Source organism: Myotis lucifugus, unplaced genomic scaffold, assembly GCF_000147115.1.
Source record: "Myotis lucifugus unplaced genomic scaffold, Myoluc2.0 scaffold_101, whole genome shotgun sequence".
Classification (NCBI taxonomy): Eukaryota; Metazoa; Chordata; class Mammalia; order Chiroptera; family Vespertilionidae; genus Myotis; species Myotis lucifugus.
In genome coordinates, this window is record NW_005871149.1 from 4171270 (window position 1) to 4196805 (window position 25536).

General features: G+C 46.9%; 1 protein-coding gene across 2 annotated transcripts in view; it reads left to right on the top strand.

Annotated features, from left to right (window-relative positions):
* The window catches only part of VAV3 (vav guanine nucleotide exchange factor 3), a 159226-nt gene that overhangs the window by 46286 nt on the left and 87404 nt on the right, over positions 1–25536 (top strand). For both annotated transcript variants that reach the window (XM_006092618.3, XM_006092619.3), the window contains exons 3-15: positions 2297–2355; positions 3477–3542; positions 4462–4570; positions 5140–5232; positions 5766–5834; positions 8026–8129; positions 8278–8377; positions 10456–10551; positions 11982–12050; positions 14037–14123; positions 15381–15466; positions 17519–17651; positions 18017–18126. In XM_006092618.3, coding sequence (XP_006092680.1) covers positions 2297–2355; positions 3477–3542; positions 4462–4570; positions 5140–5232; positions 5766–5834; positions 8026–8129; positions 8278–8377; positions 10456–10551; positions 11982–12050; positions 14037–14123; positions 15381–15466; positions 17519–17651; positions 18017–18126 — 1181 coding nt within the window. The remainder of the gene's footprint in view (positions 1–2296; positions 2356–3476; positions 3543–4461; positions 4571–5139; positions 5233–5765; positions 5835–8025; positions 8130–8277; positions 8378–10455; positions 10552–11981; positions 12051–14036; positions 14124–15380; positions 15467–17518; positions 17652–18016; positions 18127–25536) is intronic.

Here is a 25536-nt window from a genome sequence, read left to right on the forward strand (position 1 = left end):
ACTCTTATGTGTTACTGTGTTATTTCATTTTGACAAAATCAACAGGAGTCCATTTGAAATAGTTGAAGCAGCGAATAAAAGGTGCTAGGTGCTAGGGCAGCGTTATGTCCAGAGTCCCATGGGGACCCAAGAACCCCGATGGCAGGTGGGAGACGGTCAGAGAAGGCTCTGGAGGAGGGACTGGCTTACATAGTTCAGGGTGAACCTGGTCAGCACGTGGAGGGGCCCAGAGAGGCTGAGAGCATCCTGCTGGGAGCATCCCCCAGCTCTCCGGTGGCGGTGGTGGCAGGGGAGCTGGCCACCTCCCGGCTTTCACAGCCCACCCTCACCCTCCACCCCCCAACCCCCACCCCCAGTTGTCCTGGTCCTTCCCTCCCCAGGGCATCAGCCACTTGTCGCCTCTCAGTCTGTACTGCTGCGGGCTCAGCTCAGACGTCCTGTTTCTCACCTGGACGATGGCGAACACCCCTGGTGTGTCTCCTGGTGCCTTGTCTGCATCCCAGGTCCTCCTGCCTGCCCTTCACTTTGCTGAGTGATCTTCTCAGAATGCAGCTTGGACCCTGCCGTCTTCCTTCTTAGCCGTTTCCCGCGATCCTTCCCAGGTTCCGGGGTCTCGCCCCCTTTCTGGAGCCCGGAGCAGCCCTGCCCACCTCCCCTCCTGCCTCCCACACTGACTCCTATTCATGTTCCCCGGAATCTTTGTCACTTCTTTACAGATGCCGCCATTTTAACAAACAGGGTGTAGACGGAGGTGAAGAAAGAGCATTGTGATGTGGGTTTAGTAGCTGGTTGTTGGACTATTATTACCTTGAACATGTTCTGACCAGTTACCTCTTTCTTGGCGTTAATGACCACAGTTTCATCTCATTCTGAGGCAGCCTTTTAGAAGTGAATACATTTCAGGGAAAACAGCGTCGTCTTTCCTGCCTTTGGTGCTGTTTTGTTCCGTCAATATTAGTCAATATTCTGGAGTCGGCGTTTCCAGCGGCAGGGACCTGAGGGTCTGGTACTTGTTTGTACAGGGGTCACTCTGCCTTCACAGCAGACACGCTGTTCTGCAAACACTAGGACTGAACCGTCTCTGTTTGCTTTGGCTACACTTGGAGCTAACCGGGATGGGGAGGGGGAGGTGGGGGGCAGGGGAGCGGGGTGCTCCATGTATCATCAGATGGGCCCAGAACCGAGAGAGGGTCCTGGGAGGTGCTCTCTAAGGCATGCTGCATAGTCTCTTGCCGTGCTCCTCTCCTCCGAATCTGTGTCTTTATTTTTATATCACTAAATAGTGGGAAATGCTCCTTTTACAGAAATAGCAGGAGTTCGGTGCAGCTTGCTGACTTTCAGAAACGCTTGTACTATATAAACTCATTCACCGCAGGAGGAAAGTGATGGAGTGCTGTTGTCTGGCTCCCTCTGGTGGACAATTGTATGGAAACATCAAACTCAAGTTTTGCAGGGGGAGAGGGGGACGGGTTGTGAATAGTTCTGGTTATTGGTAGCAAAAGGAACAGAAAATGCATCTTGTGGATGTATGGTCATTCTCATAGAAAGTCTCCCCAATAATAGCATAGTAAAATGCATAGCAATACTAGTTTCCTTTTGATTGCATGGTGATACTGCTGAAACCACAGTGTCAAACAGGAAATTACTAGCTACTAAGGCGACAGCCATGGCTGGGTACGTCTTCTTAAGGGACCTTAAAACAGGAGGATGAGCAGGGGTACATACAAGAAACTCTTTTTCCTGAAACACCCAGAATTAGAATAAGGTGATTTTCTTAAAGTTGGAGATTTTCAAGAATGGCTACCATTGAAATATTTTGCATGTGCTATCTTTAAATCCTTACAGTAATCTAATGACTTTAATAATCTATTATTGTATGCCGTATCCTGATGGAAAAAAAAACTGCAGCCCGGAGAAATTAAGTCATTTGTCCAAGGTTATGTGACTAATAAGTGGTAAAGCCAGGATTTGAACCGTGGGGTCTGGCCCCAGAGCCCATGTGCTCCATCACATTGCTACCCAGCAGGCTGACCGGTGGAACTTTCTGTGATGATGGGAAAGTTTGCTGTGTGCGTGGCTATTGAGCATTTGAAGTGGGGTCACTTCAAGAAAGGGACAAAATTATACCAAAGGTGTTTATACTGCCACTCCCAGCTCTTCCATTCTGCACCTCTTTGGTCTGCAAATTCACGCGTCTGCTGCCATTGTTGACGTTAGATTGCTAAACTACTGTTTTGTGAAAAGAACTCATCTTTCCTGAAATACACTTTCAATGAACACGTCCCTCTGTTCTCAGGTGATAGAAACGCTATCGCGACTCTCACGAACACCCATCGCGTTGGCCACAGGAATCCGGTAAGCGTGTTTCTCCGCGGCCCATGTTCAGTGTAACGATTGCTTATTCAGTAGTCACTGTTTGCAGAGCATATTGCATGCGAGGACTGCTTCTCACTCATGCAGGCTGGCTGGTATGTAAGTGCCAACACACATTTGACACTTACTGAGCAACTAAAAACGTATTCACAGAGCTGAATGAGACCCGTTGGCCAAACATAGTTCTCATTCTACTGGTGACTATCATTGATATGGTTCTTTTTTTTTAAAACTCCCTTCAACATTTCTATATATGTGATTCATCAAGGCAAACACACATGCTGGTGGCATGTAAAAAAAAGTAAAACGTTGCCTCTGTAGTCTGATTTCTGTGACTTTGTTAGACATGGATTTAGAGCATTATGTGCGTGTTATCAAATGTGTCACAGAAGCATGAGGCAAAAAGGGTGCTCATGGCTAGGAATAGGGGATCAATGACAGTGATTTCCTTTGAACAGGGAGCAGAGAAAACATCCTATTCTCCCTGAGGTCCGATTGACTCATTTACCCAATAATTGAAAAACACACACAACTTCAACACCTTTACTAATAAGTCTAAGTAGAAAAATATATCAGAGTCAATAATCATATATACAGGACGCAGTATTCTTGCCTTCTAATAATTTTCATTATTAGGTTGTCACCCAGTTATTTGTCAAGAGTGATTGTCACCTAGTTGTTTGTCAAGAGTGATTGCCACCCAGTTATTTGTTAAGGGTGATTGCTACTCAGTCATTTGTCAGTCACATCAGCATCCGTAAGTGAGAAGAGCTGGTGTTGAAGGCAGGCCTGCTCTCTGCCAGGAGGTGAGCCTGCAGAATTGTGGCTGGTGGGGGATCCATTAAGCACAGCAGCCTGTCCCCAGCTGCTCAGAGGACTGGGTGACCAGCAGACCTGCTGCTGATGCCCTGGGGTAGCAGGTGCTTGGTCTCCCGGGGACCCCCAGACCCAGCCACACTGGGAGAAACGCCAGACGCTGTCTCAGACATGGTGACTGAACGGCCCGTGCTGGCGGCAGGCGGGCTGACACGGTTCATGGGAGGCAATGCCCCGCTGGATGCCACTTGCTCATCTTGTTTTTCTCTCCCTATCCCCCTCCCCAGGCCCTTCCCAACAGAGGAGAGCGTCAGCGATGAGGACATCTACAAAGCCCTCCCCGACCTGATAGAGTACGTGAGCGCTTCCTTTGTGGGCCGTAGCTGGGGGTGTTGGCAGAGCGCTGTGAAGGGGACAGTGGCCAGGGGCTGAGGTGTGTAACCATCAACCCCAGACCCGGAAGGGAAAGCGTCCGAGACAGTGGATTTCCCTGGGCTCCTGGTTGCCTTTGTGTGGCCCACGCGTGCAGGGCTCTCTGAGGAGTAGAGAGGCAGACCGCCGCCAAGTCAAATTTGAGCCCTTCCCAGGCATGTAGAGGTGGAGACAGAGGAGTGAGGCCGTGAAGGGACATGGAGCAGACACTGCACTCCATTCCTGGAGAGGCAGGGCAGACGGTGCTCGCTTGGCTGGCGCAAGGAAGGTGCCCTCCAAAGGAACGTGGTCTGAAACCCACTGCACGAGGTCTCGGCAATGATAAGCCTGCAGAAAGTGATGCATCTGAAAAACTGTCACGTGCTAGGTCCCCTTCAGCTCCCCATCTTCTCCGTACCCTACCCTTCGATAGTGTGATCAGCGCATCCCGAGTATGAGGCAGACTTTTCAATCCGGCCCTGCACGGACCTGTGTTGTCTGGGGCCAGTCCAATGCCTTGTTGTCCTCTCGAAGTCTTGATTGCGATGCTGGACCCACTGACAGGGCCTGCCTGACAGCACCACCGATGCCGGCCTGGGGGGCGGCGGGCTCCTGCAGAGGCGTCACGGGGGCGCTGTGCATAGTCAGCACGTGGTGAATGTCCGTGTCCCTGCCATTGCTGTCGGGTGCTGTTGTCATTGTCATTGTCCCTGTAGGAGGGACGGAGCCGTCACCTGAGCCTCCAACGCCACCAATTCCATTTTCTGTCCCCTCTGGATTTCCATGGGAATCCGGGAAGCTGCTTCTAGCTCCTGCGTCTCCTACCACACAGTGACCTTTCTCCCGTGCCCTTCGTTCCAGCGAGACCCACGTGGAGGATGAGGAGGGCCTGTATGACTGTGTCTACGGGGAAGACGAAGGCGGAGAGGTCTACGAGGACTTGATGAAAGCGGAGGAGGCGCAGCAACCCGTAGGCACTCGCCTTGTTCTTTTTCTTTTTAGTTACTCTGGGTATTTTATTGGGAAAGTGACCATTTTAAAGATTCAACGTAATTGTTTATGGAACTTCTGCTGGGATGGCTTTTTTGTTTGTTTTCTTTCTTACCTTTGCCCGTTATGTGTATATTTGATGCGACATCAAATGTAAAAGAATATTTACCTGCTTTGTCACAGAAGATTTTCTTTCATAACAGTACAATTCCATGACTCCATGAAATTAAGTCCCATTGCTCCTCTGCTATTGTTCTGCTGGTGACATGTCACTTATCGCTCAGATTTGGTTTCCTTACCAGTAAAATGAAAGGATTAGACCAGAGACTCCCAGGGTTGTTTTGACCTGTAACACGTTTCTACGGCTCCAGATGCAGTAACAGGTCATGGTTACTAGTTATAACCATGCCGATCTCTTGGTTATGTGTTTTATTAGAAATGGAAAGCTTCAGGAAACCAGCAATGATTTTGATCTCTTTCTAGTTCCCGCCAGAGAGATTAACACATGAATTTGATTAACTAATTTTAATGGGATCATTCTAATTGCAGAAATGTCCAGAAAATGACATACGAAGTTGCTGCCTCGCAGAAATTAAGCAGACAGAAGAAAAATACACAGAAACACTGGAGTCAATAGAGAAAGTAAGTGATCAGGTGTCACTCTTGATGCCCCTCCTGCCTGGCTTGGTGAACGTGTTGGGCTCAGTGTTTCCTGTGTGTGTGTGTGTGTGTGTGTGTGTGTGTATTCTAATTTTCAATAGAACTTTGGGTTTACAGATCTCAAAGAAGCTTTAATCCTTCCACAACTATTTATTGATTGATTTCAGTATCTGCGTGCAGGGATCAATCCGAATATAGCAGTGAACACAATAGAACTCTGGTTCTCGGTCATGGAAGTTACAGAATTTTATAATACTTCATCTGTCTGTTCCATTGTGTGTTCACCACCCAAAGTATTTTATGCTTTAAATGTATTAACTTGTATTTATGTCTTTCTATCTCTGTTCAAGTCTGTGATTTGTAAGGCAGAGAAAATAGTTTCTGCTGTTTTTTGGGCATTCATAATACTGATAAACAACCGACTTTCAGTAAATATTTATGTTTGTTGATGACGATCTGTTATCTAGATTAGGATGAGTTGTCCTTAATTCTTATTCTCTCTCCTCTCCGGGTAGTACTTCATGGCACCACTAAAACGATTTCTGACAGCAGCAGAATTTGATTCTGTCTTCATCAACATTCCCGTAAGTGAAACTATGCTAGCTAAACGTGGGGTACTTCTGTAAAATCCTCATTGGGGTTCCAGATCCCTGTTGTAGCATTCTCTGGTATTCTTTAACAATTTTGACTCTATTTTCTGCCTCTTGAGTTCTTATAGCTATATTCTCAAGAAATAACTGATAAGTCATGTCGTTAATCAAAAGTCACTCAGAATATATGCGGAAGACACATGGATAAGATTCATGTTGAGGGAGTCTTAGTTCAACAGTCCCTGGGCTCCTGTCTGTGTCTGGGGGAGCCCCCCTTCTGGCTCACTCACTGCTCCGTGGTTCCTCCAGCCCCTCAACCCCGTCTTACCGACACCGTCCTGGCTCCTCCGTCTCCTCTACTCCTACCATTCCGCCACTGTCTTGGTGTCTCTTTTCTGCTTCCAGTTATATCAACCTTAACTCCAATTTCTGAAATACATGACTTCCTTATGCTTCAACAGCCTATTCTATTTATTTATTTAGAATATATTTTTTATTGATTTCAGAGAGGCAAGGAGAGGGAGAGAGATAGAAACATCAGTGATGAGAGAGAATCATTGATCGGCTGCCTCCTGCATGCCCCCTACTGGAGATGGAGCCCGAAACCCGGGCATATGCTCTGACCAGGAATCAAACCATGACCTTCTGGTTCATAGGTCAGTGCTCAACCACTGAGCCATGCCACTGGGCTCAGTAGTCTATTTTAATAGGTTTATGTAAGCATTTCAAGTTTCAGAGCACCTTCCATTGGTTTTATAATCCTAAAAGAATATTTACTTGGAAGCATGAAGCCAGGCAAACGCTATGCCAACTGAGGTCATGCTGGGCAAGACTCACGTTCCGAGGCCTCTGGAGCTGGCTGTGGTCTCACTGCACAGCTTTCATGTGTAATATGTCAGCCTTTGTGTACAGGGGTGCTTGCATCACCTGACTGGCCCCGTCTGTTTTGCTTCTTTACGTACATTGCGGACGTGCCCCAGTCAGCTAGTTGTGGCACGTTGGTCTTGTCCTTGATTTGGGCCCAATGAAGACATTCTCATTGATTGTAACATTGCAGGAAGAAAGGTCGCAACGTCAAGTGAATGGTTAGGAAATAACCAAGTGCACGTTCTAGGAAGATGAGGATCTTGAACCACCCAAATATGGTCATTGTAATCGAGGACCCCATTGGACAGGCCTTTTCATGCTCGCCCGGCCGACATGGCTCAGTGATTGAGTGTTGACCTATGAACCAGGAGGTCACAGTTCCATTCCCGGTCAGGGCACATGCCCAGGTTGGGAACTCAGTTTCCCAGTGTGGAGTGTGCAGGAGGCAGTGATCCATGATTCTCTCATCATTGATGTTTCTCTCTCCTTCTTTTCTGAAATCAATAAAAAATGTATAAACAAACAAGTAACACCCCCCTCTCCCCCCAGAGCCAGAAGGACAGGCCCAGGATATTCCTGGTTCCTTTGGGCATTGAGGTCAGGGAGTCTCAGGGCACAGGGGAGGGGATAGTGGGGGACTGGCCCCTTGGTTCCATGGCGGTGACTGGCAGGACCGTCTGACTGGAAATTACTTGCCTGTCAGGAAACATGTGACATCCTGCCTGTGAGGAGCTCGGGTAAGGCCTCCTTGGCAGGGTATTTGCTCCTCCTTTTCTGCCCCAGTTGTCTGGTGATTCAGCCTGACTGTTGTTAGCTCAGCCCTGGGACACCACTAATTGACCAAAGTGTAAATCTACATTTCCATGCCCCCCGGACACGAGTCCTCACTTATCTTGTCAATAAAACATTAAGCACTTGGTAGTTGAATTGAAACATTTACAGCAGTTTCAAAATGAAAATGAGCTGTGCATATTTCTCTACAAGGAATAAAATTACCCTTTAATAACCAGTGAAATCATTTCTCTCGCACAGGACATGGGCATTTCCAGTCAGATCTGAAATTGCTGTTTCATGTGGCCTCTCACGCTCCCGTCCTCTGCCCTCCCCTTCCCTTTCCTCCTCCTCTCCGCTTCCTCCCGCTCCTCCCCTCCTCTCCCTCCTCTCTTTATGGATGTGGATGTGAGCAGGTTTCTGTACTGAGCGCCTTTAGCGTGTCCTTGGATGGCAATTCTAGCAGCAATAGGGATTCTGGGGTCCGGTGATTTTTTTGTTGTTGTTCTGATTTCTAACTAACTTTGACCTTGCTTTCTTTTCTAAGGAACTTGTGAAAGTTCATCGGAACCTAATGCAAGAAATCCACGATTCCATCGTAAATAAGAATGACCAGAACTTGTATCAAATTTTCATTAACTACAAGGAAAGGTAACTTCTGAATTTAAAATGTTGGGGCTGTTCGTTGGTCATCGTAGTGAGGGTCAGTGTGAACACTGCTCATAGGTAGGAATCAGCACTGTTCATGCGGACACGTGGGGCGGCGAAAAGGCTTCCTCCTTGTCTCGCTCCCTTCCAGGCTGGTGATTTACGGGCAGTACTGCAGCGCTGTGGAGTCGGCCATCTCCAGCTTAGACTACATCTCTAAGACGAAGGAAGACGTCAAGCTGAAGTTAGAGGTGCCTGTTGTTTTGTCTCTTGGTTTATGAACCACCCTAAGAGCCAGATATTCCTTTTCCCGACCAGTGCGACCGTTAATGTCCCCATGTATTCTCAGTATAATTTCATGGCCATTTTATAAAGCGCATTAGTAGCTGCCTCTACACAATATAACGTGGTGGACGTAGCAGCCGTGGGACAGCCTGAGGCGGTGGCTGCCTCAGGAGCTGATCCCATCAGAGCCTCAGGAGTGAGGTGGATTCGGGTAATTTCCAGCCGTTGGGGCTGAGAAAGCCTGTGGCTTAGGACTGAAAGGAACCAGTTTCCCCCCAACAGTTTTACACTGACTTCCATCACATCACAGCGTGAATTGTAGTGTATGGTACTTCTGCTCCTGACGCTGTGTTAGATGTCATAATATAGGAAGTGTCAGATGCAGCCTGTTTTAAGGAGCTGAACATGCAGAGTATGGTCACTGGGTGGGACTTCACTGGGAGAGGAGACCTGTCCATGACCACAGAATTAACAGTTTAACCTCCCATTTGAGACCCGTGACCCAGAGCGCTCCCTAATGTGTGGAAGCAAGCAGTCAGCGCCATAGTTACCTTTCCAGTGGCCTGCGGCAATTGGCCAGGCCGAGCTGGCATTTCTTGCTTAAGATCCTCAGTCAGACACACTCATTAGGCGCTGTGGTCATTAGAGCTGATGGAGTTTGCTTTGTCGCTTCTGGTGATATATCGTTTTATGTTCCAGAAGAGCTAAGTGTGGGCACAGGGAAACCAAGTCATGAGCTAAGGAGTATTTCCTTGACTATAACTCCTTTCCTGAGCTCCTTCCCAAATTCCTTGGTCTGGGATGTGCAATTGTCTGAAGATTTTGGACTTACTAAGTTGCCCACTAATAATAATATTTTTGTGAATTCTGTTTTTTAAATTGATTTTTAGAGAGAGAGGCAGAGAGGGAGAGAGAAACATCTATGGGCTGCCTCCTTCACACCCCGTACTGGGCATTGAAGTCACATCCAGGGCATGTGCCCTGACCTGTAATCAAACCAGTGACCTTTTGGTGCACAGGACGATGCTCAACCAACTGAGCCATTCTTTTTTTTTTTTTTTTTTTTTAATATATTTTATAGTACTAGTTTAAAATACACTTTAAAAAAAGAATAGTGTGATGTTAAAAAAAAAAAAAAAAAGAAACCCGAGGCTTTTGAAACATTGAATCCTGTAGTAGGTTTACACAACCCAGGTACATGCCCTTGACCGGAATTGAACCTGGGACCTTTGAGTCCGCAGGCCGACGCTCTATCCACTGAGCCAAACCGGTTTTGGCAGCCATTCTTTTTGAACTACACTATAGATCTGTGAGAAACAGTAAAGTACTAGTTTAAAATACACTTTAAAAAAAGAATAGTGTGATGTTAAAAAAAAAAAAAAAAAGAAACCCGAGGCTTTTGAAACATTGAATCCTGTAGTAGGTTTACACTTGAGCATATTTTTGGAGTCAATCATTTCATTCAGTTCAACAAACACTTCAGCAAATACCAGATTCTTAGAGGTATGGGAGACATCTTGGGGAAGGGATTATGTACAACAAGAATGAAAAGACCCACAAGGCACAGAGAGAGCATCCTTTTGATTGGGGTTGTCACTAAAGGCCTGGAAGTGTAGTTCCTGAGGAGAACGCTGGATTTCGCCGGGAACTGGGCCAAGCACATGGCAGCTGGAGAGAACCAGGGTGTGTTGGTGGGGCGGCCCATGTGGGTTGGACGGGCCGGGGCTTGGATGAGATTGGGGACAAGGCAGAGCTGTCAGCCTGTGAGGAGGAAGACCCTGGAGGGCCCAGAGGAAAGACTCTTCATAGTTTTTCTTACCGGTTCATAGTTAGAGCTGAAATGCTCCAAGGTTGGTTTGTTTTTGGTTTTTAATTGTAGGTGCTTTCTGTTTTTTAGAAACAAGGCTTGTTAAGGAAAAGGAGATGTTTATCATGCAGTCACAGTTCTGTGTATGGCCTTTGCATCTTTTCGTGTTGGCTTTATGACCCCCTTTGATAAAGCTAACGGTTTTTAACGCACGTTTTAAAAACCACGTTTCACTAGGAATGTTCCAAACGCGCCAACAACGGGAAGTTCACTCTCCGAGACCTGCTCGTGGTCCCAATGCAGCGCGTGTTAAAGTACCACCTTCTCCTGCAGGTACGTCACTTAATCCCCTGTTCCTTCATTCCTTCGACCAAATACTCATGAGGCATCCACTGTGTGCCCGAGGCTCCGTGTCTGGGGCCCGAGCCCCTTGCAATTCTCAATGATCAGTGGGGCGCAGCGGGAAATAACAGCTGGGAACTTGCCTTCCTTGAAGCCAAGGTGATGCTCATTTTTCACGAGGTCACACTCCCTGTCCCGCAAACAGAGCTGGCTCCAGACAGATTTAAAAGTTAAATAATCGGGTCAAAACAAATATGAAGACCCCTTCGGCCAAATGCTTTGTCGTCAGTATTAGTCACTTACTAGATTCTCGATAGTGCTATGTACCCGGATTCAGCAGGTTAATTCTGGGAGAACTTTTGCCTGATAACCATAACCTGAAGAGTTGTGTCACATTCTGGGTTGCTTTCTGCTCTAGTAGATTATAACAAGGCTACATGTATTTTGAAGGGATTCTCGTTATAACCCCAAAGCTTGTGGTTTCCACGGTTAGTCCTCTAATGAGGGTGGAGAGTCTTATAAATTTAATTTGATGGCTGTACCAGGAGACTCATTAGTTCTGCTCCAAAGGAATGTCCTACTGCATTAGCCTATCTCCTCTGCTGACGCTTGTGAAATGTTGTTTTAAACAGGTCTCCTACCTGCATGTGAAATATGATTTGGAGTCTTCTGTGCTTTGGACCTCTTAATATTACATTTCTTGCACTGAAGCCGCAGAATTATTAGTCATCCCTATTTTTGTTCTACTGAGAAATCAGAGAAATTCAAACCCTGATTATTTCTTTAAAACGCATTAAAACATGTATGAGACCTAAACTCAGAGCAACTCTACTCAAATTGGATTTTATGAAGAAATAATAAGGAAGACTAAGGCGATCAGTTTCTGAGACATCGTGGAACTAAAAACCTGTCCAAAATAAGAGAATAATTTATTTAGTAACTTTGGTTACTAAATACCAATGGAAGAGTTTAGAAGGTGTAGTTTTCAAGACACATCTGTTTGTATCTAGGTTTTAGACAGACTTCTAAAAGTATCAAATGTGACTATACTTTTATGAAATTTAGCAAACTTTTTCCTAATTTCTCTTGGATTGTTTTGTACTTTAAATTTTGAAAGTATGTTCAGTCCCATGATGATGGGCACTTGGGTTGCTTCCAGATCTTGGCTCTTGTAAATTACACTGTAACTGAACATAGGGGAGCATACATCCTTTCAAATTAGTGATTTGGGTTTCTTCGGATATATTTCCAGAGCGGAATTGCTGAGTCTTATAAGGCAGTTCCATTTTAATTTTTTGAGAAATTCTCTACTGTTTGTGGCTGCGCCAAACCTACATAAAGGGTTAATTTTTAAATTTTTTCTTCCTTACGTTTGGGTGTTAATTTGATGAAAATAGTACTGAACTGTGTCTTCCAAATAGGAGCTGGTCAAGCATACCACCGACCCCACAGAGAAGGCGAATCTGAAGCTGGCTCTGGATGCAATGAAGGTAAAGCGATGCGCCGTGACCTTGCTTGTGTTTGTTATTCTTGCCTGAAAACAAGAGAAGACTCTGCTAAGCCATATGCATGGTATGCTAATATATTATAATATACACAAGTATTTGTGTAGTTTTGTTTCTGGTGGGGAGAGTTGAATAGTTTTTGACTGAAATAAATACACTTGTATGAATTTAATTGTTAGATAAAAACACATAAAACCAACAGGTGAATTAAAATAATTAAAAAACTATATATTTTTATTGATTTCAGAAAGGAAGGGAGAGGGAGAGAGAGAGACAGAAACATCAATGATGAGAGAAAATCATTGATCGGCTGCCTTCTGCACGCCCCACACTATGGATCGAGCCTGCATGTGCCTCAGCTGGGAATCGAACTGTGACCTCCTGGTTCATAGGTCGATGCTCAGCCACTGAGCCACGCTGGCTGGGTGAAAAGAATTTTTGTTATTTGTGAATGTTATGACAACTTCCATAGCCTCCACGAATGATTTCATATCGTGGTTGCCTTCGACATTCTCTGGGTGGTCGCCAGTAGAACCCTGCGGCTGTGTAAGCACCAGGTGGGCGGGAGCTTTCTCCGGTGAGGCCTCTGCCAGGCTTCCTTTGCGGATGCTGAGCGTCAGTGCACATGAGGTTCAGGTTGGGTTTCTATGTTCAGGGAAACCTGAAAGTCAAGAATGACGAGTAGATAGAGGCAGACTTTCTGAGCACATGGGGGATCTCTAAGACCCAACTTCCACGCTGTGCTGAACTGTGAAGGAAATATTCGTCCCTAATTTAAAACAGAAGCAAATGTGTCCTCAGAGCAAAACGAGAGGCGACTGTGAGACGGTGGTGATGCTTCTCCGGGTCTCTGGGCCGTTTCCCAGCGGCTCTACACCCACCCCGTCAGGGCTCATCACCCAGTTACTTACTGTTACAAAAAGTCATACCAAGGGTCTAATTTTAAGAGATCATTTATAGATACAGGCTCTGAAAAGTCAGACTTTCATTTAGAACAGAGTTCAGAACTGCCTTTTGTCCGAGTTCTGTTCCCGCTGCTTCAGATGAACTGAAGGGAACAGAGACGATGAAAAAGACCCCAGAACACAGAGAATGGAGAGCGCGTACCATAAAAATAGCTGGTCACCGGGTGGAAGACTAGCTACTGTTTCCTCCGAAATGAGAGCAGACATTTAAAAATAGGCGGCACCCAGGGAGCAAGGGGGCCGTGTTCATGGCGCCCCGTTTCCCCGAGTTCTCTGCTCTCTCTCGCCTCCGTCCCCTCTGCTTTCAAAGGAGATGTGATCGAAGGCTCCCAGGAATAGAGACACGAACTGATGGCAGAGAACAGTCCTGCAGGTTCCTGGTCTAACTTAGTTACCTTTCCCTCCCTCGCCGAGCCCTCCTTTCTGCCCTTACTCCAACGCGAGTGACATGTCCTCCTCTCAGGGTCGTTGTTAATGTCTTCGGAATGTACATTCTCCTGATCTGGTTCCCTTTCTGTTGTTCTGTGTGGGGTCACTTTTTTTTTTTTTTAATCCTGTTCTTCTCAAGGGTGAGGTAAGTGACACCTCTTCGGTCTTCCCAGCTGTCCTCCAGACATTGAAAAACAACAACATTTCTATTGATCTCAGAGAGGAAGGGAGAGGGAGAGAGAGAAACATCAATGATGAGAGAGAATCATTGATCGGCTGCCTCCTGTACACCTTACACTGGGGATCGAGCCCGCAACCTGGCATGTGCCCTGACCTGGAATTGAACTGTGACCTGGTTCATAGGTCGATGCTCAACCACTGAGCCACGCCGGCCGGGCTGTCCTCCAGACATTTTTAACTTGCTCTGGTGAGCAGCTTTGGTTGATTCGATGGCCATTGAAAAGCCACAGGTGCTTTTGCCGCTCCTGAAGGGAATGATGTGTTTTCTTTCGGACAGCTCTCCTCTCTCCTCCCATCTCATGGGCCTTCTTTTTGTCCCCTTCTCTTCGCTCCGCAGGACTTGGCACAGTATGTGAACGAAGTGAAGAGAGACAACGAGACCCTGCGTGAAATCAGGCAGTTCCAGCTCTCTATAGAAAACCTGGTAGGTCATGATCACTCCGTCCAGCTTCCCTACCCCACCACGTGTGGTTTTTGAAGAAAAGACACTTTACTTTCCATTTTCTAATTCTAGTTTATTTTCCCTGTTCCTGTTTGGCAGCATCCACACGGATGGCTCTGCCCTCACCGTCCCCTCACCTTAGTCACACAGCTTCTTCCCCGGCCATCCAGATCCCAGACCGCGGCGCCCTCACCGCCGTACATACTCCCGCTGATTCCGTGCATTTACTCATTTTATGTGTATGTGCTGGGTGACTATTGTGCGCCTGACCTTGAGCCTGGGGCTGGGGCTGGAACTCTGAGCCCCGAGGTCTCAGGGTGGAGGAGACAGGGAAAGGAGAGTTTAAAGATGCTATTTTGAGATAGTGCTGTGAACAGGGCGAGACAACAGGGGATGAGAAGGATGAGAAGAGGCCTCGTTTAGATATGATGGTTAGAAAAGCCCTTCTGAGGTGGTGGCCCCTGGAACCGGAAGCCTAAGAAGAAGCCACAGCACAGGGATCCGGGGGAAGGGGTTCCAGGCAGAAGCCACAGTGTTACTGGTCGGGGTGGGGGGGCCACTGGGGAGGGAGCCCACAGCCCCAGGCATGTGCCCTGACTGGGAATGGAACCATGACCTCCGGTCCATGGCCCCGGCATGTGCCCCACCGGGAATGGAACCGTGACCTCCAGTCCATGGGCCGACACTCCGCCACAGAGCCAGTGGGCTAAGTCAGAACTGGTCATTCCTGAGATCTCTGAGCAGGGTCACCCTCCTTGACTCTTTAAACCAAAGTGGGTCCCCGGCCCTGCATGCTGCCCTTCACGGCAGTCACGCAGTTGTAAATACAGACTTACTTGTTTCCCCGCTGGCTGGTAGCTCCACGAGGGCCGGGTCTATGTCATTTCACCCTGTTACAGTGGCTGAGCCAGAGCGGATGCTCAAGAAATACTAGTTCCTGCATCTTCCTCGTGACTTGAATTCTTAGGATGAATTCTCTCTTTCGGTAGCTGCCTTCCTCATTAGGGTTATAAGTAAAATTAGTTAATGTCCTCAGCCTGCCTCCCAGGAGGACCAAGGACAGGCTGTTTTTGAAAGTGTATCATGTAGACCTGAGCCTTTTAGAGTAAGGGCGCTAAAACCGTGAAATGACAAAAGCTGTCAAGTAACCGTAGTTGTTCTTAATACACATCCTCACTGAGATTTTCTCTTTTTTTAATGTGATTATGAAACACTGAGGTGTGTACATTTCTGTTTTAGAACCAACCAGTGCTGCTGTTTGGACGGCCTCAGGGAGATGGGGAGATCCGAATCACCACTCTGGACAAGCACACGAAGCAAGAAAGGTGAGGAAGAGGGGCGAGCACTTCCAGAATAAGCCGTTCGTATCCGAGCCTGGGGAGGCCTCAGAAACAGTCCTCCGGGCAAAGCCGGGCCTCGAAGGAAGAAACCGAGGGGCAAGCCAGCCTCCGTTCCCCAACCGTTCCTCACGTAGATGCCTTAGGGGTGTCCCCTCTGCTTGGTGTCTGTTGGTTTGTCTAAGTTCTTAAGTAGGAAATGGCAGCTAGAGAATGTCGGCTGGGGTAAAAGAAAGTGCACATGATGCTGAGAGAGAGGTAGAGGCACCATAGCATAGGTAACTACCACCACACAATTGTTTCATTTTTGGGGTCTACATTTTAAAATAACGAAAATGATACCAAATGTCCTAAGGAAGATGTTTGAGCGAGGATCACTGCGTGAGTGAGCCTTTCTGGAGGGGAACTTGTAGGTGGGGTCCTTGGAGATTAGTGAGCTTCGCATGGTGTCCCAAATTATATGTGATTATCACTGGGTTGAAATGGCCCTTTTCTGGAACCTTTGCAGATGAGGAAGCCAGCCAGCAGGGGGCAGCATCAGCTCTTGCTTCCACCTGATACCCAGGCTCCACAGGTAGCTTCCAGGAGACACACATCCTTTTAGCATCTCCAGGAAAATAGGCTTTGAAAGTGATGCAGGTGTTAAGGCTGCACGAATGTACCATTATCAGAGTTTCAAAAATGTGTGCGTATAAATCACAGAGAGTTTTCGAAAAGGTACAAGGATTGGTATCGGATGATGGGATGATAGTTTTTCTCCCCAGTTATGTTGTTTTTAATAAAAACGGAGAAATAGCAGCATGTAAATTTAACCATAATTTCCTCTAGTTTGCGCTTTGCTCCTGTACCTCTCAGGCGGTGGTTCAGGTGGCTCCTGCCTGTAACCACCAGGCGCAGCCTGCAGGGGAAGAGCACAGGGCCCACCGTTGGGCCAGGTGGGCACCCGCTCAGCACCTCACTAGCGGCGTGACCTTCAGCAGATGAGCTCCCCAAGCCTCAGTTTCCTCCACAATAAATGACAATACTAACATCTCGCTCCCCAGATGGCCATGGGGGTTTAAATGGTGTCAGCCATCCTTGTGATAGCCATTCGGGCTGACTCCTAATAACATCAGTAGAAGCTAATTGCCGTTGTTTTCATTCACATTATTCTGTAAATGGTTAGCTTTTAAACTAAAACAAAAGTAATGGTTCAAGGGCAACACTTTTTATGGCTAATCTCAATTGTTTCTTTTTAAAAAATATATTTTTTACTGATTTCAGAGAGAGAAAGGGAAAGGGAGAGAGATAAAACTATCAATAATTCATGAGAATCATGGATCAGCTGCCTCCTGCACGCCCCCCTACTGGGGATCGAGCTTGCAACCCCCGGGTATGTGCCCTGACTGGGAATTGAACCCTGACCTCCTGGTTCATGGGTCAGTGCTCAACCACTGAACCACACTGGCCTGGCTCAGTTGTTTGTTATAGCTATGTTGAGTGTAGCTGTTGTTCTTATTAAAATTTTCCTTTTTTTTTTGCCCTAGCCAGTTTGGCTCAGTGGATAGAGCCTCGGACTGCGGACCAAAGGGTCCTGGGTTTGATTCTGGTCAAGGGCATGTACGTTGGTTGCAGGTTCCTCCCTGGCCGGGGCCCCAGTCAGGGTCGTGCAGGAGGCAACCAATCAATGTGTTTCACATTGATGTTTCTCTCTGTCTTTCCCTCTCCCTAAAAATCTATGGGAAAATATCCTCAGGTGAGGATTAACAAAAATCAAAACAAAACAATAAAAACAAATAAACAAAAATGTCCCCCCTGTTTTTAAATAAGGAAACTGAGGAACAGCGAGGCCACTCATTTCGTTAAGGGTCGTGAAGGGTACGATGCTCGCAGTTCATTCTTTTCAGGGTGCAGCACTGCCGTTGTCTTCAACTCAAAGGAAAAATGTTTGTTTGGTTTAATTCAGTTCATAAGGGAAGAACTAACACGTGCTTCCAACCCATTTTAAATCAGTCTCTCTCTCTCTCTCTCTCTCTCTCTCTCTCTCTCTCTCTCTCTCAGGCACATCTTCTTATTCGACTTGGCAGTGATTGTATGTAAAAGAAAAGGTGACAACTATGAAATGAAGGAAATAATAGATCTCCAGCAGTACAAAATAGCCAACAATCCTACAACGGATAAAGAAAACAAAAAGGTGAATTCTTGGAGATTCATAACTGTGGTTCACTCATGACTTTGAACATTCAAGGATATGGTGCTCTTCCATTCCCGGGAGGGGTAGCGCATCGATTCAGGAGTTTCTGTTTCTGGAAATTGATTAGGGGAAAGAAGGGGACAGTGTCACAGCTGATAGGCTCACCCCAAATGCTAGCGACCAAGACAGACGCCTTTGGCATAGAAACGGTTGTAGATGTGAAGTTGACTGCGGGGATCTTGATTGGTCACAGTTTAACGTTACGAGAGGTCTGTGGAGGATGATGGTGGTGGTGTAGTGAATTTGGGAACGTGATGTTACTCATGCATGATTCGTATTAACCTGAGGAATATTAATTTTAACAGTGGTCTTATGGCTTCTACCTCATCCATACCCAAGGACACAATGGGTTAGAATTTTATTGCAAAACAAAAGATTTAAAGAAAAAATGGCTGGAACAGTTTGAAATGGCTTTGTGAGTATTTCTACTTTTAAAAGTGCTTCTTCCCTTCTGCTTCCCTCTCTTATGAATAATGTGGCCCGTGTGTAGAGGCTGCAGGGACAGAGGCAGGAGCCTTGTGCTGCTGGCTCTCTGCTTAGCGACCTCGGTCTCCGAGGACAGAGGTTTGGGTGAATTTCTTCAAGAAAAAGAAAGAGGGCGCTCTGGCCTTCGGTTTGAATTTTCCTCCTGGGCGTATTTTAATTCTTCAGCTTTCAGCACCCACGAAAAGAATTATTCTAATGATAAACTTTTAATGTTATTACCATGTTTTTAATATATATGCATTTTTTAATTGAACAGAAATCACTCCCCCCAAACACATGCACACACATATGTACATCCATGCACGTATTTTGTCTGTAATAGAAAGATTGATTCCCCTCCCACCTGTTTGTTTTTAACTCATTTACTGTTTGAATCCTGGAGAAATTGCTGGGCGGATTGAATGAAGGCTTTCAGAGCTTGGCTTCTTTCAGGCTTCTTTCCTTTGATTAAAGTCGCAGCTCAACAAAGAGGTGGGAATAATTCGGACCTGTTCCCAAAGGAAGGGCGTGGAGAGATGTAATTACACAAGAACATGCCATTCGGGGCCGGGGGTGAGGTGAGGGAGGTGGGGGTGGGGGGGAGGGAGCTCCTTTCCGTCTTGATGCTTATGGATGATGACCTGGCTGTGGAGGCCCACAGGTCACCCTGAAATGGAAACTGTTAGTGCAGGTGGGACTAAGAAAAACAACACCACCCACAGTCCGCCATCGGCTTCATTTGTATTCTAGCATTACTTACCATTTGCAGACAAGTTCTATCAGGTTCTTTTTCTGTCTTCTTTTCCTTTGCTTTGTTTTAAGAAATGCCCCTGTTTTTATAAAATGGAGGTAGGATTAGATTGTTTTACTGTAGTTCTGCCGTGAGAAAATACAGGTGGTAGGATTGTGCAGGAAAAATATTTTAAAGCTTATAGACTGCCCTGGATTTAGCGATAATCACCACCATGAGCTGGTTGCAGAGTCTCGGCCAAGTTACTTAACGCCTCAGAGCCTGTAAAATAGGGACAAGAGTGATTTGAACCGCAGAGGCCGGTGAGGCGAGGGCTGGCCAGGTAGCCCACAGGCGCGTGGTCCCCACAGTCGCAGACCTGCTGTTACCACTGTTACTAACATTGCTTTGTATTTAGGATCCCAGGGCTCTACCCTGGGGACTTCTAACTCTAGAGGGTGCCCCCTCACACCCCTCTAGTCCTTGCGATTTACTGTCCTTTGTTGCACTAATGAAACAAAGAGGTTCACAGCTCTGGGCATTCACTCAGTGGCCGACTGCAGACCCCTTCGGTTTGGGGCACGAGTGGTGACCTCGGGAACGTCTGCCCAGGCTGAATCCCAGACCTCGCTCGTGTGCTTCCTTCGTGAGGTTTCTGGTGGCAGAGGGCACCAGCGTCAGCAGGCGGATGGGAATGGCGGGTGCTGGGCTGGGGCTGAGGTGCAGAGACAGCGCTGAGCTTGCGCCTTTACTTCTGTGGGGAAGACGCGAGGCTGTGTTTGCTCCGGGGTCTTGTGCAAACGTGGCATTGTTAGGCGAGCAGAGGATCTGCAGTGGAGGGCAGTTACGTTTCTTGCCCAGAGCAGACATACGGACTTGGCCTGTATGCTAGGGCGGGGCAAAAGTAGGTTTACAGTTGTTCCTGTGGACAATAAAACGATAACTAATAAATAGTAATACAAGAACAAATCCTGGGTTTTGGGTACTCAGTACTGTAAGCCTCCTTCAGCCCCACCCTGTATTTTGTTCAGTTGCCATAAGTCAGGCAGCTAAACACTGCATATAAGACTCGACAAGGTGGGTGGTTATGGCTTGGCTGGTGTGGCTCAGTAGTTGAGCATCAACCTATGAAACAGGAGGTCATAGTTCGATTCTCAGTTAGGGCACATGCCCGGGTTGAGGGCTTGATCCCCAGTGTGGGTGTGCAGGAGGCAGCTGATCAATGATTCTTTCTCATTGATGTTTCTATCTCTCTCCCTCTCCCTCCCTCTCTATGAAATCAACAAATATCTTTAAAAAAGAAAAAGTTATTTAAAGAATAACCTTAAATAACACACTACTCAGGGTTGTGTTCAGGCATCAGGATATTCTGTTCTTTCCTTCCCGCCCCTCTTCTTTGAGGCTCGCTCGGCGGGAAAGCCACGCATCCCCCTTTGCAGGACAGTGAGACCTCGCTTGTCTTGCGCTCGGAAGAATAGAATAATCTAGTAAGTCCGGAAGCTTAAGACGTCGCCCACGGCTCACATTTTGCTATTTTAATCCCATTATCTGTAGCTCTGGTGTTCTCACTCTGTAAGAATAAAAGAAAAACAAGGCACCCTGTGGTGCTCAGGAGGCCCCATGAGAAGCAGGGAGCCTTGGGGGGCTCCCCCGCCGGCTTCTTCAGTCCCTTTAGCATTGACACGGCCCCCGAGTCCTCAGAGGACATCCTGGGGTGTTGCTTGGAGGAGCGGAGCGCGGGGAAGGAGAGGACGGCATCAGGGGGAGGTCGGTGATTCTTTAAGGCCAAGGCCATGCTCACTAGTTCTATGTAGAGGAAATGGCCGTTTTGCTGTTTATAGGATGAGTGGATCGCTTTTATTTTTTTTAAAAAAATTGCAAATCACCTCTAAGGCGTGACCACAGCTCTTAATTTAGGACATTGAAAAAGACGCCAGGAGAGCACGGATGCCAGTGCACAGGCAGGACCCAGTGACGCAGATCCTCTCCCGGAGGCAGCCTCAACCTCAGCCCCTGAACCTCAGCCCGTCTCTCCAAGGACACCCTCCCTGCTGAGGAGCCGCGGGCGGGCACTGGCCTCCTGCAGCCATAACCATCTCCAGCGGTGAAATGTGCAGGGAGCTGCTTGGAGAAGCTCCGCAGGACAGGCTGAGCAAAGGGAGAGCAGTGGCGCCCGCTTGGATAGGGCAGGAGAGGGAGGCTTTGTTTTATTTTTATTTTTAAATCTATTTTTATTGATTTCAGAGAGGAAGGGAGAGGGGGAGAGAGAGAGAGAGAAGCATCAGTGATGAGAGAGAATCATGGATCGGCTGCCTCCTGCACGCCCACACTGGGGATCGAACCTGCAACCCAGGCATGTGCCCTGACCAGGAATTGAAGCGGAACCTCCTGGTTCATAGGACGATGGTCAACCACTGAGCCACGCCGGCCGGGCTGCAGTTTATTTTTGCTGTGGAGGTTGCTGGGACAGCTACTGAGCTGAACAGTGTTTGAGAGCTGCAAATGGCCGTTGGCAGAAAGAAGGTTTCCCACCAGGATTTAAGGGAAAAGAGGTCAGTGCCCCTGACTAAAGAATCAGGTATTGCATGTTTTAAAAATTCTTGCAGCACACCACTTTAAAATCGCTGACCTAGAGCATCAGACAGTTTCTTTAACTGTCCCAGAAATAAGGCAAAGTTGGGTAAAATTTAAAATAAAGAAAGTGAATAATAGAATAAGAAGACTTTTTAAATAAAGATTTTTTTAATTGATTTTTTAGAGAGAGAGTAGGAGAGAGAAAGAGAAGCACTGATGGGCTGTCTCCTGCACACCCCCTGCTGGGGATCGAGCCCAAAATCTGGACATGTGCCCTGACCAGGAATCGAACCGTGACCTCTTGGTTCATAGGTTGATGCTCAATCCCTGAGCCATGCCAGCCGGACTGTATGTCAGTCCTTTTAAATAGCAATTCTAACAAATGAAGGCAAGCACAAACCTTTGAATAGAGGTTATTGTTGGATGAAAACAAATTCTCTAACGAAAGATTTTAATATTGTGCTATCAATATCTCTATCTCAGACACAGATGATGATGGGTGGACAGCCTACCTTCAGGGCTGTTGGAGAAAAAAATCAATGATCTTTTAAAAATTTGAGCTCTGATATTTGCAAAGTATTTCTGCTTCCAATGAGGGAAAGCATAAGAGGAAGATGCAAACAGGAAAAATCCATCAATCTATTCCGAAAAAGAAGTGGCTCCCACAAGATAAGTCACTACAAAGCAGAATTGTATTAAATTGGACTGAGGTCCTGAGGTCCGGTCCTCACACAGGCTACAAGAATTCTGGTGTCTGTGCTCTGGCCCCAGGGGGCATGTTTCGTGGAGCAGTGCTGCCCACTACTGGCCGCTTGGCTCATTGCTGCTTCAGAGCTGTCAGATGAAGTCACTGATTTAAAGCAGTGATTTTCAGCCTTTTTCTTCTCCTGGCACAGTTAACCAACTACTACAATTCTGCGGCACACCAAAAATATATGTATTTTTCCAGTATGACTGAGGATAGGTATCACTTTTTGATGTGTTGGCTGTTGGTGGTTTTTTGATTTGACAATCTAAGGGAAAAGAGGTCAGTGCCCCTATCTGAACGGACAGGGATTGCGTGTCTTAAAAATTCTTGCGGCACTCCGGGTGAAAATGGCTGGATTAAAGTAATCAATCCATTCTCTACACAATAATACTTTGGCTTATTAGGTGTTTAATATCCAAAAGCCCTCCTCGGTAAAAGCTAGTCTTCGGGAAGCCTCCTGGATCACACACTCGGTGCGCTTTTTGATCGCGGGTTCTCGGCCAATTCCTTTGGCTTTGCGAGACGGTATGTTCACAGATTATTCCAAAAATAAGCATTTGGTGGTAATAAGTCATAGCTTGTCTGATAAGGAAAGTATACTACGCAGTGACTGAGGCTGATTGTCTGCATTTATCTCATTGTTTTTGGTCTCTAGGTTGGCTTTGTGTATTCTTTTATTACTAAAGACCCAAAAAAACAAACAAACACAAAACCCCACAAAAGATGGTATGTTCGATCACATGGGCCTAGACTATCAAGCTCATTTTTGTTATGATTTTGAATGTAAATAATGCCGTCATTATAATTAACCTAATTAAGCTAATTTTCTGTGTTATTTAATCATCATTCTAGTTCCACAGATGGAATAAGGCTTATTAAATTTTCCTGATGGTTTACAGAACAGGTACACAGAATTCAAAGCGGAGCAATCACCTGTAGGGCATGGAAGCCTTAATCTTCCCAGAGGGACTACACATATCATTGTCTGTTCTGTACATCCACACACATTCTTATAAACACACACACACACACACACACACACACGGTAATAACTGTCCGATGTACTTTTGAGAACCCAAAGAGAAAAGCACAAGAGAAAAGCGCCCTAACTGTTGGGTAGAGAGAAAGGAGAACAAACTTGCGCTATTATTTTTGTATCACAATTAGCTTCTGCACCTCCCCCAACTTCTCCTGCCATTCACAAGCCTCCCACACATTCAAGAAAGAGGCTGCATGGAGTCTGACGTAAGAGCAAAATTTCTCGTGATGCAAGAAAAAAACAGATCACCAACATTTTCCAACCCCCGCCCCTTTAACTGATGAGTGAATGCCAAGTCCCAGGGAAGGACTCAGACCTGCCTGGGTCACGTGGGCAAGCCCGTGGTAGGACCGGGGCCCTTCCTGATCTGGTTTCTCCTCGTCCCCCACGCTTCGAACGCCACGAAAACGTCTTTTCCATTTGGTTTCCTGCTCTGTTTGTAGGATGATGACTAAGGTCTACGCAGTGAAACCTCAGACTCTCTAAGCTTTCGTTACTGTTCATCGTTAACGTCATCCTCGCTGCCTTCCCTTTCCTCCAGATGATTCCAACGATTCCCAACGCTTACACTAATCATTAGGCACTTAACCTCCAAACACCTTCATGAAATCGGGTTTATCGGCAATTTTACAGAAGTGTGAATTCTCAGTTTCCAAATGAATTTAAAACCCAATTGCGAACAGTCCACTGATAAACATCTAAAATTAATATTTGGCTGTTTCCCCAACAGTCCCATGATTCAGATGGTCAGCCTCCCTGGTGATATATTCAAAATGGCCAGTCGCCGTACTTTAAGTTAAACTGAAGCCCTGAGACCAGCTGTAGCTCCGCTCACTCAGACTGTGTCAGTCTCCTGAGTCAGTACGAACCTCGTGCTGCAACACCCAGTCTCTTACGCTGAAATGCCACAAAACCAGGGGTCTCTTAAAGCATCAGTACCCTTTCGAGCCATTTTAAACCCCCAACAAACTCCATCTAAGGGGAGTTTTATTATCATTGATTATGGAATGGCCAAGTTGGGCTGTGCAACACATTCAACAATTGAACCAGCAAGAAGTTTAATTAAGTTTCTAATTCGCTTTGGATTTCACTCGATCCTGCAACTGCAAGGTTTCATGCCAGAATCGAGGATGCAGGATCAGGCGCGCCTGTGGAAATACACCCGTGAGGCCAAATGGCTGGTGGACTAGCGGCCCGACTCCTCAGACCCGCTGGGGAAGGCTGGTGGAGATGCCTCCTCCACCCCAAGCCCACTGGCCCCTGGACAGGGAGAGGGGAGGAAGGTAGACGCCCCAGTTTTATGGGAAAGGAACCCACTCATGAGAAGTAGCCCCGAGAGGAGAGAAATCATCACTCCACGACTTGCCCATCCTGTTCTTTCGGTAAGTTCCTCTGTAGACATGTGACCCCAGACAGCAAGGCTGAGATGGGCCCGTCCTTGGGCATCAGTTCATAACCTGCGAATTGACCTGTCTGTACCGGGGCCGAGGTGAGGGGTGGGCATTGCCCCGGCCTCTGCAGCCCCGAATCTAGGGTTCTCTCCGGAAGAAAACGCTGGTGAGGAGAGTCGTGCCTGTGAGCGTGTTTGGTTCATGTAACTGTATGGGTAGACATGTGGGCATGTGTCCAACACTGGGGAAAGGCTCAGCAGGCACTCCTTACCCACTGGCACAGGCTGATGCCAGAAGCAAAAAGACTGCTCAGCTGCAGAACCAGACAGAAAAGCGTTCGCAAGACCAGGGACGGCAGTGCCAGCCGGGGCCCCATGCACAGTCATCGGGGTCACCAAGCATCATTTTCATCTTTTTAAAAATAGTACTTGATCGTTGAAAATATTACATGTGTTCCTCCCATGGACCCCCTCCAGCCTGCGCCCCACCCCCGGCCCCAGGCCCTCACCACCCCTTGTCTGTGTCCATAGGTTATGCATATATGCATATAAGGTCCTTGGTTGATTATCTCTCATCCACCTTCCCTCCCCCGCCTTCCCTCTGAGATTCCGCACTCTGTTCCATGCTTCCATGTCTCTGGATCCACTCTAGTCATCAGTTTATTTTGTCCCTTAGATTCAACATATGAGTGAGATCATGTGATACTTGTCTTTCTCTGACTGGCTTATTTCACTTAGCATCACACTCTCCAGGTCCCTCCATGCTGTCTCAAAGGGTAAGACATTCTTTTTAACTGTTGCATCGTATTCCATGGTGTAAATGTACCACAGCTTTTTTATCCACTCATCTGCTGATGGGCACTTGGGCAGTTTCTAGTT